Source organism: Cavia porcellus, unplaced genomic scaffold, assembly GCF_034190915.1.
Source record: "Cavia porcellus strain 051 isolate PalLab524CR breed Dunkin Hartley unplaced genomic scaffold, mCavPor4.1 scaffold_25, whole genome shotgun sequence".
Classification (NCBI taxonomy): Eukaryota; Metazoa; Chordata; class Mammalia; order Rodentia; family Caviidae; genus Cavia; species Cavia porcellus.
This window is the reverse complement of record NW_026947508.1, coordinates 51,374,584-51,389,212: the sequence shown is the minus strand read 5'-3', so window position 1 is coordinate 51,389,212 and position 14,629 is coordinate 51,374,584. Positions and strand designations below refer to the sequence as shown.

The following is a 14,629-nucleotide window of genomic DNA, read 5'->3' as shown; positions in this document are numbered from 1 at the left end:
TAACCTAATGGTCTCAAAGTACATTTGTTTTCCTACAAATGACTTAAGTCTATCATGATGGCAGAGTAGCACTCCATTGTGTATAAACAGCACATTTTCTTTATCCATTCATCTGTTGATGATATACAGGCTGCTTCCAAAATTTAACTATTATGACTAATGCTGCAATAAACATGAGTGTACATGGGTCTCTGTGATAAGATATTTTTCCAGAAGATATCTAAAAAGGGGACAGCTTGGTCCAATAGAATTCCTATTTTTAATTTTTTGATGAATTTTCATACTGATTTCCATAATGGCTATGAGTTTACATTCCTACCAAAAATCTAGAAGAATTCCTTTTTCCTCTCAGCTTCTCAGGCATTTGTTATTATTTGATTGAGTAATGACAGTCACTCTTTCTGGAGTAAAATGAAATTTCAATGATGTTTTAATTTGCATTTTAATGCCAGAGATGGTGAACATTTTTGCATGTATTTATTGGCCATCTCTATTTCTTCTAAGAAGTGTCTATTCATTTCAGTTGCCCATTTTTTGACTGGGCAAGTCTAATTTTGGGGAGTGTCTAATTTTTTTGGAGTTCTTTACATATTTTAGATATTAGTTCTAGCCCTCCAACTAGTTTTCTAGAAGTATATGCACCGTAAAAGTGTATTTAAAGGAAGAGACCAAGCTGGTATGGAGACTGCAACTAATTCCCTTCCAAGGTACAAGATTTACAAGGTTGACAGTGAAAGTTTTTAATTCTGTAAGAACTGTTACTGGCACAATTTAAAAGGTAGCTATATATTTCTGAACAATCTTAAGAGTTACATACCAAAATCAGCTATCTTGGCATTCATCTGTGCATCCAAAAGGACATTCTCTGGTTTTAGGTCACGATGAACAACCATGTGCCTATGACAATAATCCACAGCAGACAGAATTTGCTGGAAGAGCCGCCTGGCTTCCATCTCTTCAACCTATCAAGTATGAAAGAAACTGTATTAAAAGAATATCTAGAGTTTTAGTTTTATAATTAATCTAAATAGAACTAAGAAAGCTAATTAGAATTGTCTAATTAGAATTCTCAACAAATCAGAGAAAACTGATCAACCAAAGCCTTGTCAAAGTTTACTGTGTCATTTGGTTCTGCTTTGTCATAAGAAAACAATGTTCAGTTTTCAATTAATATTATTAAATGTACACAATATTTTATCAGTAAGACAAATTAACTCAGAAGTTACACAAAAGTTCTAAGAAAATAATTGAAAGTGTCAGCATAATTTTACAGACTTAAAAACCTAAGAATCATTTAGAAATTAATTGGAATATGTTTCCTAAAACCAGAATTTTGATTTTGGTTGATGACTACACTTTTTAACGAAGAAAATCTGTCTGATCTGTATGTTTTGATGGACATTATTATAGAAGCAACTCGAGTTTGAAGCTAGTGCTGTAGTTGGCTATCTCCCAGTATCTGCCTTTTTAAGCTTATGTATTTACGTGCTAAATAATATTATCTCTTACCCGTCCATGTTTACAGATGTAGTCAAATAATTCACCTCCAGACACATACTCCATTACCATAAAAAAGTCTGTTGGAGTGCTGATTACCTGGTATCTTTGTGTTAAAAAAAAAAAAAAGGTTAATGTTACTTCCACCAAAATCAAACTACCTTATCCATTCTTGCTACAATAGCATATGCTAGTGTTTTATAATATTTTAAGATTGCAGCACATTTTCGTTACTGAAATGATACCGAAGTGTTCTACCTCATGAGGTTCACACACAATCCTGCATTGTCCTTTCAGATTCATGTAATCTTTGAAATCCTTCATTTTAAACAACAGAATTGAGCATTAATTTTGTTTTAATAAACATTTGTTCACAGTCAACATATCAGGTATAATCTATTTAAACATAAATAAGAAATACTCTTGGACAGATAAAAGATACCAGAGAAAGGTATAAAATCATCAATATGTAGCAAGGGGACAAATGACCCTTTCTTCAACAAATACAATCCAATAAAAAGACAGACAGGAGAAGCTATATGTCAAAAGTAATCCACACTGGATGTGGTGGCACATGCCTATAATCCCAGTACTCAGGAGACTGAGGATAGAGGAATACCACAAGTTTGAACTCAGGCCCGTGCACATAGTGAGTTCAAGACCAGCTTGAACTACACAGCAAAATCCTGTCTCAGCTTCCTGCCCCAAATAATTCAAGACATACTGACCAACTTATAGACTTGTTTGATTCTGGGTCAAACCAACTTTAAAAGTAATTTTATAGGAAAAAAATAAAAATAAGTAAATGTTTAAAACATTTAAAGAAAAATTTAAAAATAACGAAAAAAATTATCAAATAAAATATGAAAACTATCTCGATGGTTGATGAGATGGTTAATTACTATAAGTTTTTAGATATGATACTGATAATGTGCTTGTGTTATTTAAACATCAAGGTAACACATTCACAATGGGGCCATAATTTGCATGTCCCATTGCCAGACAGCTCTGATCTGAATTTGACAGTTCTTGCTGGCTTGAACCACCGATGGTATATGAGTGACTGTACTGTCACATAGCCTGTACTGCTTCTCAGGACGTCTTTGATTATAATAATGGGAAGAAAGCACTGATTTAGCAGACTAAATGTCACTGAATTATAGCTCCTTACAGAAAACATTAAGATGGTAAAATGCGTATCATATACACTTACAAATACACTTGATATTTGTAAAATTTCCATGTTAAAATTTACAGAATTACTCATAAACTATTCACAAATATAAATACATTTAATTTAATGAAACAAATTTTTTTTGATTTTGGTAATAAATTTAATTGGCATGAATGGCATAATGTAAATATAATGGTAATATAATGGTATAATGGTATAAATACAATCCAATCTCTTCAACCTATCAAGTATGAAAGAAACTGTATTAAAAGAATATCTAGTATATCTGGTATAATGTAAATATAAATATAATTTATATTTAGGCAGTAATTATCAAATTCAAGCAACTCAACAGATTGAGTTCATTTACAGATTTTTTAAAAATTAATTTTATTAGTAAAAAGACTGATAAAAGTGATTAGGTCTGTTTGTATCCCAGTGGCACAAGCTGTTGACGGGATAGTCAGGAATGTACATACCACTGGTGGTTCAAGCTGGCAGGAAAGTGTCAAACAGTCCAGAGATTAAAAACAAAATCTCTGGACTTCCTTCAAATTGATCTAGTGGGGAGAAAATGAGGCAAAGTAGATAAAAGAACACGCTAAGGCTGAAGCTAGATGACAAATACATGGGCTCATCACTCTAGTGCTAAGTTTAGATAATAATGAAATAATGCATGTGAAAGTGAGTGCATTTGTAGGTACTAAAAATTGAGCTCATTAAAATATATATGGAACTGCCTATATTCTCAGTACTTTGGGAAGCTGAGGCAGAAAGATAAAAATTCAAACTCAGGCTGGTCAACTTAGCAGACTCTTTCTTAAAATAAAAAGCTCTGTGGATGCAGCTCAATGAGAAAGCAGTTCAACTCCCAGTGCCATAAGATAAATGAATGAATAAATAACAATGATAATAAAGAACCTTAGCTTTATCTGACAAAACAAAAACTAATTTCTTCCCATATACATGACTTGGTACCAAGTTTTGAAAACAATGAAAATTAATAACATAATATCGCTTTAACTTGTGCAAATGAACAACCCTTCTTGTTCTTAAAATACATAGTTTACAAAAGATCATCTATAGCTTAGTTGATTATAATCAATAGCCAATGTATGCAAAGTTATTCTGGCCACTAAATGTAGCTTTGTAGTCTCTGCATGGAATAAAGGCATTCAGGAAAAGGTACAAGTTAGTAGATGCCTCTCTTCCAGGAAGTACTAACACTATGCTCTAAGCTTGCCCTCTGAAATAATTATACTGACATTATAAAACATTCAATGAAGAATCAATCATTCATAAAATTACATATAAGCATTTTTAATACAGTAAAAACATAAACTAACTTTTTTTTGAGTCTTTAGAAACTTTCTTGGAGATTTCTGGGGTTAGTGGAGCAGTGAGCAGCAGAGAAAACAGACTGAGAGTCACGTCCAGACGTTGGAATATACCATGATGAGGAAGGCAAGAAGGAAGGAGTGGGTCCCCGGGACCCAGGAAGAATCTGAAGTGGGATCTGAAGCCCACAGAGAGAGGAAATAGAAAAACCTTAATGAAAAAGAAGGCAGAAACTAGCGGTGCCTTCGCCCAGAGCCAGACTCACTGCACAAGGAGCTGTTGGAACCTGGGAACACACAGTGACAGTGATGGCGGCGCCTAGGGAACCCAGACACCTCTGCAGAGAGATGTGGCAATGGAGGGGAGCGGTGGGCCCGGAGGACTGCACTGGCTGCGAGTGCAGAGGACTCAGTCCTCCCATGGGAGTGAGTGACTGGCTGGGAGCTATTTTGGAATTGGGCCGGATAAGCCCACAACCAGAACCGCTGCTGGCTTTCTCCAGCAGCTCCTAGCTATGTGCAGACTGGTGGGAACTACTTGGACTGTAATGAGCCCAGTGAGTCTGTTCTCAGGGCAGGTCTGCTAAGGTTATCTACTACTTACTCTGCCATAAAGCAACTGCTGGCTTGCTGGATTAGAGTGGCACGATTCAGGACTCTGTCTCCATAGGCTGTCTACTAGTGAACCCAGGGAGAACCCTAGAAGCAGACTCTTCAGGGGTTTTTGTTTGTTTTTTTCTCTTTTCTTGTTTATTTGTTTTTATTAAGTTGATTTACTTCTCTCTTTTTTTAATGAGTGTGAGACTGGTTTCTATCCTCTTTGTGGGTGTGGTACTGTTTTATTTTACCTTTTATCTCTTCCATTTCTCTTTTCTTAGAAACTTTCTTAATTGAGCAAAAACAAAATTAATTATCAAGACAAACACATTTTAGGAAACAGGTATGTGCCTGTAGGCAACATTTACTTGCACATTTAGGTGGCATCTATAAAAAATAACATATAAAACTTGGGAAAAACCCAACATGCGTAAGTACATCTTTTTTGGTTGTCATATCAATTGATATTTGAAATATTATTTATATAACCATGTACACAGAAGATTTCTCTTTAAGTAAAACTCAGTGATGATCGCCTTTGGCTTCTGACACTGTTCTTTACTGATCCGTGAATGATCTTTTCTTTGGTCAGCTACAATTTTAATAACATATCAATCAGTATCTACTAACCAATATCTACTAACCTATTATCCAAACAAAAGACAGGACCCTGACACTGGCCATCGAAGCACACAAGGACTCATCCCTCCCACCAGGCTGACTTCTTATCCATGCTTGCTCATGCTGATCTGGAAGCCCTCTCATTTCTCCCTCGCATTCTCTTTTGTACAACTCTATGACATACCTGCATGTAAGTGTATATATCCTCTCTTTACACATGTTATTTAATGTGCATAGATAATTCACATTCATGTACGTATTTTTATTTTAATTATTCATAGTTTTAGTAAAAGGTATCAGCCTGATGATCTTCTTCACCAGGGAAACAAATGTCCCTACCCCCAGATGATGCTGCTGCCCACCAGGGCCCTGTGCTAGAGCCAGGAGGACCCAGAAACCAGCTGTCCCACCTTCACTCCCTAGGTTCTCCACAGCACAAGGAAACAGAGTTGACAACCAACAGACTGACCCAATCGAACAAAGGACAACAACCAGAGGAGCATCTTGCTTCAGGACTGAAGTCTTACTCTTCCACAGAGACTCAGAGATAGGCATGACCGGGGGACGTGTGAGCTAAGCAGGAATCTCTGGGGCCCAGGCTGAGACCAGGAAGGTCTCGGGTCCTGTGCTCTGCTGTGGAAAGACAGGTATGGTGGGAGCAGTCGTCAGAGGCAGTCACCCTGAAGACGGAATGTAGTATAGTGGTTACATTTGAGCTCTGGCACTGCTGCCAACACACAGCAGAAATCAGTGGTCTAAACTGCTATAAGTCTGTATAACGAGGAGCCTAACCATCGTCACTAAAATCACAGTCTTTGTCTTGGTGAAGGGCCGTTTGTGAGTGGGTCTTGGGCTTTATCAAAATCCAACTGACATCTGATGCCACTGTTATCATTCCATTTACTACCACAGACAAGGAGGCAGTAGTAGCCACCAACTGGTTTTCTGTCTATGCCAATACCTGGACTGGTTGGGGGGTCAAAAATGCTGAGCCTGCCGAGCAAAGTGGCTCACGCCTGTAATCCCAGCACTCGGGAGGCTGAGGTGGGAGGATCATTGGTAGTTCAAGACCAGCCTGGGCTACCAAGTGAGCTGAAGGCCAGCCTGAACTGCAATAGCGAGACCCTGTCTCAAAAAAAGACAAAAAAAAAAAATGCTGAGCTCATACCTGCAAAAAGGAGGACTGGCCCAAAGACTCTATAAACCTCATCACAAAAAACAAATGAACAAAACTGCTTCCAAACTACTGACTCACCCAAAATACAGTGACGGAGGTGGGGAGGGAGGAAGCACTGAGGAAGAGGAAATCATAAACCACACACCAGATAGGTCCAAAAGGGACCAAGGGAGGTAAAACAGTTCTATGAGATGCTTAGCAAATTTAAAGAAGATCTAGTTAATCACACAGTGACTGTAAGGGAACAAATGATCTGTGGATCTAGAGAAGACAGTAATGAACAGTTAGTGGATCTAAAGAAAGGGATACAAAACATGCATGCCCAGCATAGAAAAGAATGTGAGTCCATAAGAAAGTTACAAACAGAAATCTAGCAGATTAAAAGTCTGACTGAAAAAGTATAGGTAGCAAAAGCAACTAATGTGAAAACAGAACGTCAGACCTTGAACACAGGGTTGAGATAACCAATTCCTTAAAAATAAGAGAACATGAAAAATAGAGCTAACAGCTCCTCGATGATTCAAAGAGGTCTAAGAGGTAAATGGAGTTAATGAAAAAGCAGAAGACAGCACAATGGCATACAAGACATGTTTACACAGGTAATAGCAGAAAACTCCAGACACCAACAAAAGAATTTAACATACATATGTGAAGCCCCAAAGACCCGTGGTTAGGAAAAAAAACAAAGCACACAGCAAGTAAAATATGAGAAACACAACACAAGAGCAGAATCTTAAAGAAACAAGTGACCTGTAAAGGAAAACATATTAAGATTACAGTAGGCTTCTTGATACAAACCTTAAAAGCAAGGAGAACACAGAATGAAGTGTGTAGTTCTTAAAAAAAAAACTTCCAGCACAGTCTGTTATATGCTGTAAAACTATTTTTCAAAATTGATTTAGAAATAAGATACTTCCATAGTTAACATAAAGAAATTCATGACCACCAAATCAATACTCTAAAAAATTCTCAAGGATACCCTATAAGGACAATGCCAAAAGGACCACTAAAATACACTAGATAGAATACACTAGATAGGGTTAGCAATGAAATGGAAGGGAAAAAAAGTCAGACAGCAACAGGAAATTATACAGTGATAGGATTAAGTCAATACCTATCAATTACAACTACCTATCAATGTAAATGGACTCTACTTATTAATCAAAAGACCCAGATTAGCAGGATGGATCAAGAAACAAAATCCAAAGGCAGGCTGTATAAAAGAAACACATTTACCACTAAAACAAATTCACAGACTAAAGATCAATACACATTCTTTTGGTTGTACATGATACTTTCTCCAACACAATTCACATACTAGTCAATAAAGTATGCCTAAGGAAATGCCAAAAAACTGAAATTTTACCATGCATATTATCAGATCACAGTACAAAGAAACTATAAATCAACAGCAAAAGAAACCATATAAATTGTGCAAACGTGAAAATTAAATGCTTGTAATTGTTATACATAATGGAGTACTATGCTAACCATAAAGCAAGATAAACTTGAGGCATTCGTAGGTGAATGGACGCAAGCTAAAAACACATTAAATGAAGTCAGTCAGATACACAGCTCAAATATTGCATGGTATCCCTTATATAAGAAATACCTGTGATAGATATACACACACACATAGAGAGAGAGAGAGAGACCACAATAGAAGAGATACAAATATAGTAGGATGAAAAAGTTCAAATATGTCCCCCAAATAACATATTCTATTGTTTTAAAAATATTTCAACATGCCTGCTAATTTGGTTCATTTATATGATTAGTTTATCTTAGTTTGTCAAAAAGAAAGTTTTGAGTTTTTTTCTTTTTTGTAATAATTTTTGGTTTATGTTTTGTACTCTGAGTAACTACTTTGAAGATAAAGATACACAGTGTATCTATACACTATAGTTAATTCTCTTATAAAGTGGTTATACTTTTTTTTCATAAAATAAAAAAAGCATTCTATATGAAATATTTGGCGACTTATTTTATTCAGATTTACGCATTTCTCCCCCTCCCCCCGCCCTTTTCGAGACCAAGTTTCGCTCTGTAGCCAGGCTGGTTTTGAGCTCACAGTAAGATCTTCCTGTCTAAGCCTCCTAAGGCACTAGAATTATAGGTGTTCCAATGTGGCTGTTATTTGCTGCTGTGAACATTCTTGTACACAGCAAGATTTTCTTTTATATATACTGCTGAACAAAACTGTTAAGCCACAGTATGTATAAATGCTCAATTTTAGGTAATAGTATCAACTATTTTCCAAAGAGTTTAACAATGTCAAAATCTTTAGAAAGCTTGTGAATTTAGTTATATTATGTAATATCTACAAAACAACGTATACATTTCTGAGATGTTTACTTGTGTCTTTTGTTCGTTGTTATTAGATTGATGGTGCTTTATTTACCTTTGGACATACAGAACAGACATTTCTGTAACAATCTAGAGTGTATCTTGGATTCTAACTTTATTACTTGAGTTACCAATTTGTAGTGGTTGATTGATTACCAATTTGTAGTGGTTGATTGATTGTGTCAACTTGAGACATTTAGAAGCTTAAGTAAATGGGTTTAGCAACTCTACACCCAAGGATGTAGAAGAAGACCCACCTTAGGGTGGCTCATCATCTGGAAGTATAAAAGGGAAGGAGGAAGCACAAATGCATTCCATTTTTAGAAGAAGCTCCAGTCTTCGACTTTGGTTTGGATGTCCCATTGTAGAGCCTTAGGCCTTCTGTCACAGACCCATCAGCCTGCTAGTGCAGACTTGCACAAGACACTAGGGTGAACTCCAGACCTTGGATTGATTCCTTTGGCCTCCAATGTGTAGATACCTCTGCATGCCTCTTCATCCAACTCTGTGGCTGACCATCGTAAGCCAATCTTGTTTCTTTTACATCTGTGTATCTCATGTTATATCTGTTCTCTAGTAAAACCCTAACAGACAATTCATACTAAATTTGATTTTCATTTTCTCTATAAATTGTTCTGTACCTATCTCTGAAGTACAATTTTCAGAATGTACATATACATACATATGCATATATGTGTATACATAATATGCAATATTGTCATCAGGTACACATGCAGAAAAATCATGAATTTCAGCAAAAAATCAGACACATTCTTAATTACCTTATAATTTTTTTTTAAGTTAGGATCCAAATATAGACCCTACCTTGCAATTGGCTGATATGTCTCTTAGAATTCATACACTCATCCTCCATCTGGGGTTAGTTTTTGTTTGTTTGTACGTATGTGTGTCTTAGAAGAAATCAGTCTGACGCTGGGCATGGTGACTCACACCAGTAATCCCAGCACTTAGGAGGCTAAGGCAGGATTGTTGGAAGTTCGAGACCAGCCTGGGCTACAAAGTGAGCTCAAGGCCAGTCTGAACTGTATAGAGAAACCCTGTCTCAAAAAAAAAAAAAAAAAAAATCAGTTTGTCATAGAGGATTCCATAGCTTTGATTTTGCTAATCCATCCTATAATGTATAATTTCTAATCCCCTCTTGAACCTAGAAACTTGATCAGATTTGTTTTCATTTATAAAACTAGATAGCATACACATCATACCTCCAGAGACAAAATGTGTCTCTTTTTGAGATATAGGCAAACACTGCCAATCAGCACTTAGATTCCTATTGAGGAAGTCAATCTGGGAGCCTGGCACAAAGAAGATGCAACCTAATCCAGTCTGCCAAGATAGAAGTAGGTAATGTTTTCCATGTAGAAGGAATAACAGAAGTACAACAAATAAGAGAAAATGTTCACCTTACAGTCAGTGCAAAGTGAACAGATTCAGAGGACACTGAGGAAAAAATGCCACAAAACTTAATCAATTATAGTAAGGAATGAGAGAAAAGGAATAATAAAAGACTATGCTTAGATTTTGGGTTTAGAAAATTTTATGAATAGTATTTTCAATCATGAAAAGAAAAAAAAAAAGAACAAAGTGAATCTGAAAAAGTTTATATTAGTTCCAAGTTTCAGATAACTCTATATTTGAGAATGAAAACACCCAATAAATCAATAAATTTTCTTAGAATTCAAAGGAATAAAGTGGAAAAGAAACACAGATTTCTGTTTCCTTAGCATAGAGGTAACAAATGATATCGCTATATAATGACATTACCCAAAGAGGATTCACTAAGATTACACCACTTCAATGTGCTAAATGTATTAAATGGGTAGGAAGATAGGGAGGCCCTGTATTAGCTTTACCACTGCTGGGATAGAACACTTGATACTCACAACTAAAAGCAGAGGTTTAATTTAGCTTGTGTTTTCAAAGGATTCAGCCCATGGCTTGACAGGAAGGAAGTGACAGAACAGAGCAGGAGAACATCAGCACCAATGAAGGGACCAGGGAGCAGATATGTAACTTAAGAGCATATCTCCATAACCCACCCAGACACACAGAACTGAGCCTTACCAATCCCCCAGGCAGCTCCCAAACAAATCAAGTTGACAATTAAGCTTGATGGTTACAGGTCAAAAATAAAATGTTTCAATAAGCAAAACGGAAAACAAACACCACAAAACTCTGGGGGCACAGAAACCTAAGAACTACACATTGAAAGTGTCAGAGGTAAATAGCACCAATGAACTATCTATAGGTTAGTAGGACTAAAATAAGTAGTCAGGCAAAAAAAACCTCCTCCAAATTAGAAAGTATTCACCTTTTGACAAATTAAACCATTTTTCCTAAGAACATGGGGGGGGGGGGGACGACAAGGACAAAAATAAACTAAATAAATTTCAGTTTTAAAAATTTCTTTTTTCTTTATATCTGTTTTGCTCCTTTTAATATTTTATCAATGAGTTTTAGAATATGTTCAATTTGAATTAATACAAAGTCATTAATCAAATATCCATTGCCCTTAGTATTTGATGCTCAAAATCTGGCTAATTCTAGAGGCCTACTTGCAACAAAAAAACTACTTTTGGCAGTTAGTTAAGAATGCATAAAACAAGCAAAGCCACTCTTAGAATCAGGCCTCTTTTCCTCTTTAAATCACTGACTCTATTTGAGGCTATGTCAATAAGTGTGGTCAGTAGCAACATATGAGCACCTTTCTTAAAAAACTGTAATTCAAAAGCCAGACGTGGTAGTGCACTCCTGTAATCCCAGCATTTGGGAGGCTGAGGCAGGCAACTATTGCAAGTTCAAGACCAGCCTGGGCTACAAAATGAGCCCAAGGCCAGCCTGAACCATGTAGTGAGATCCTGTGTCAAAAAGACAAAAAAAAAAAAAAAAAAAGTAATTCAGGTCCACAATTAAAGATGTGACATGATTAAATCAACTGAAGTTCAAGATTTAAAGTCAGAACTAAACACAAATCCACCTCTGCTAATTACTTTCTGACCAATTCTGAGAATGTTCTTTAACTCCTTCAGGAAACATAACAATCAAATAACTATAAATCAAAGTAAGATAGTCAAATTGCAATTAGAAGTAGTTATAAAATTAAGAAAAATTGGTAATTAGGCAATAAAAAACAAGACTTTAATCGCCATGAAAACTGCAACTGCTTACTGACATGTAACCTATGTTTTCAGGAAAAGAATGGGAATTAGGACACATATTCCAAACAGGGTCTTTCAGAGCCAGCATCTAAAGAACAAAGGGGTCATGGCATAAGGCAAACAGAAATACCTCTTCCTTCTGTGAGTCTCCATGAGCATATGCTACTTTGAGTCTAGCCACTTCAGCTTTCTTCTCTCACAAGAAGCAGTAACTCAATGAAAAACAAGAGATTAAACTTAGAAGTTACTTAGTAACTAAGACATTACTAACATGGAGACAAGTCACATATGAACAGTTTCTGTTAACTGAAAACCATCCAGAATCACGCAAGAAAACTGTAATCAGCTCATAGGTTGCTAATCCTTGCTTTGGAGCCAATGTTCATCAAATACTAGGTATTTTATCAATGTCAGTACATTTAATACTTAACACAATTAAGATCCCATTTTAAAGTTAAGAAAACAACATAATGTTCAGCATAGCCATGCGCAGGCTGCTGCCAGCATGGGGACAGCCAGAGCCAAGCCTTTCCCCATAAATCTGTGCCATCCCTGGACTGTAGAAGGAGAGAACCAAGAAGCAAGCCTCCCCTGCGAACCAGCGCCATGCACAGGCCATTGCCAGCAGGGGGAGAGACAGACCCCAGCCCCTTCACGCACATGGGCTGGCAAACAAAAACCCCACCCCCTCACCCCTAAAAGCAACTGGCTGATCCAGAGAAACACAGGCTGTGATGACAGCGATGGAGGTGAAATGCAATTGTTCCTAACGGTGTTTTGGTGTTTCACCGACCTTGCAGGTCTAGGGTCAGTGGTCTGATCATCTGTTCAGAGGATAGCAGTACGCAGTGTGGCATCTAGGGGCCATCTGCTTCTGGGGGTAGTAGTCACTACTGATTCCCTATTGTCTTGTCTTGAATTCCTGTATCATTGGTTTTATTCTCTTTTGTTTGATTTTATTATATCTGATGGCATGAGCAGCTACTTCAAAGACAGCAAGATATATTATGGCAGCCATTTTGGATTTACTATTGTCTTGTTTTGAAGTCCATTACTACATTCATTGTTTGGTTTTTATTGTTTCTATTCTGTTCTGTTTGATTCTGAGCTATTCTATTCTGTTCTGTCTGAAGGCATCTGCAGTTATTTTGAAGACAACAAGAGGTGTTATGGTAACTATTGTGGATTTCATAAAGTTTTGAAGTCCTGTATCACTTACACTGGTTTATTTTGATTGGTTTTATTCTGTTTTATTTTCCTTGGTTTTATTCTCTTTAAAATAAATAAAATGAAATAAAATAAAATAACATGTTCACCATAGTTTCTTTCCTCTATCAGGTATTCAGTATTTACAATTAATATTTATAAAACTGCATTGAACCTTTATAATTAAAAAACAATTTACATTATTATTATTCACATTACATTAATTTACATATTACATTATTAAATTATATTTGCATTTATTAATTTGCATTAATATTCATCAAGAAAATGATTCATTTTGTTGAATAATAAATTGCAACTTCAATTCAAAGAAATACATGATTCTGGATATTTACTATTTAAATTTTCTATAGGTCTAAACAATATTAATCATATTTATCTTTTAATTTAATTAATTAGTTTATTTCTCTTAATAGTTTATCTTAAAAATTTGTAGTTATTTCCCCCCAAATTCACTTGCTTTCCTAAAAATTGTACTTATTGGCAATTACAGAATTATGTACAGTTCTGTAAATTATATACAATAAAGGTTAATCTTTAACAGTTACTATCTTCCCCAAAACAAAATACACTAGCATGTTAATGGAGTAAAAAATTTATAAAAATGATGCAACCTTGGAATATCAAATTCCTATATGATATCGAGGGTGTAGACTAAAGAGACAACATTCAAGGCTGCATTCATCACTTGAAAACAGGATGAATTTTAATCCTAAACCATGAGTGTGCAAAGCAGTATTTATTTCATCAGTCAACACTGAAAATAAGTATGAAAAAGTGGTATTTTTATAGGGACAACTCAAGACAAGTATCTGTAAAATTCTATTAAAAATATTTCAAGACAGTTTTCTCTTACATTATCAGGTATAAAATACTTACAGTTTGATAATATGAGGATGACGAAAGAGTTTCAGATTTTGAATTTCTCGTTTTATTTTTCCAACAACATCTAAACTGCGAATCTTCTGTCTATTTAAGATTTTAACTGCCACTTTATGGCCTGTCAACTGATGCTCTCCAACTAAAGAAAAGAAAAAGGGGAAAATGTGCTGTCATGTTAATGTAACCATCACTCATGCTTCCTTCCTCCGTGCCCTAGACTTTTTATAAACCACTCCTGTGTCATCCTGCTCACAGAACCGAAGCTCTCTCTGTCACTTCTAGCTGAACAGGCACCGTGCAGGACAGCTCAGACCCAGGCCTTCACCAACTCTGTTCCTCAGTGCTGCTAAGAACTGAATCACACATTTGTGGAAAGAATTACAGAATTCTGTATTCCCACATAAAAATATAACCAATGTCAAAACAACTTTTAAACAGAATAGAATCTAGTGTATTTTCTCCTTATTGCTCATCTTCTGCGTAATGCTATCATAGAAAAAATAATTGCTACAATTAGAAACTTAGAATTGGTTTTGTTACTATCTCATCAGAAAACTTACATTGCCCTTTTCCATCTTTTCCATAAAGCCATGTT

General features: G+C 35.9%; 1 protein-coding gene across 5 annotated transcripts in view; it reads right to left on the bottom strand.

The window, feature by feature from the left end:
* Prkaa2 (protein kinase AMP-activated catalytic subunit alpha 2) overlaps positions 1 to 14,629 on the bottom strand; it is a 59,996-nt gene that overhangs the window by 17,108 nt on the left and 28,259 nt on the right. For 2 of the 5 annotated variants that reach the window (XM_003464067.5, XM_063236566.1), the window contains exons 2-4: positions 14,032 to 14,173; positions 1,510 to 1,603; positions 818 to 962 (exon numbers count right to left, since the gene is read on the bottom strand). In XM_003464067.5, coding sequence (XP_003464115.1) covers positions 818 to 962; positions 1,510 to 1,603; positions 14,032 to 14,173 — 381 coding nt within the window. Of the gene's footprint in view, positions 1 to 817; positions 963 to 1,509; positions 1,604 to 12,055; positions 12,138 to 14,031; positions 14,174 to 14,629 lie in introns of those variants that run through there. The other 3 variants (XM_063236567.1, XM_023562550.2, XM_063236568.1) reach the window with 3 other exon arrangements.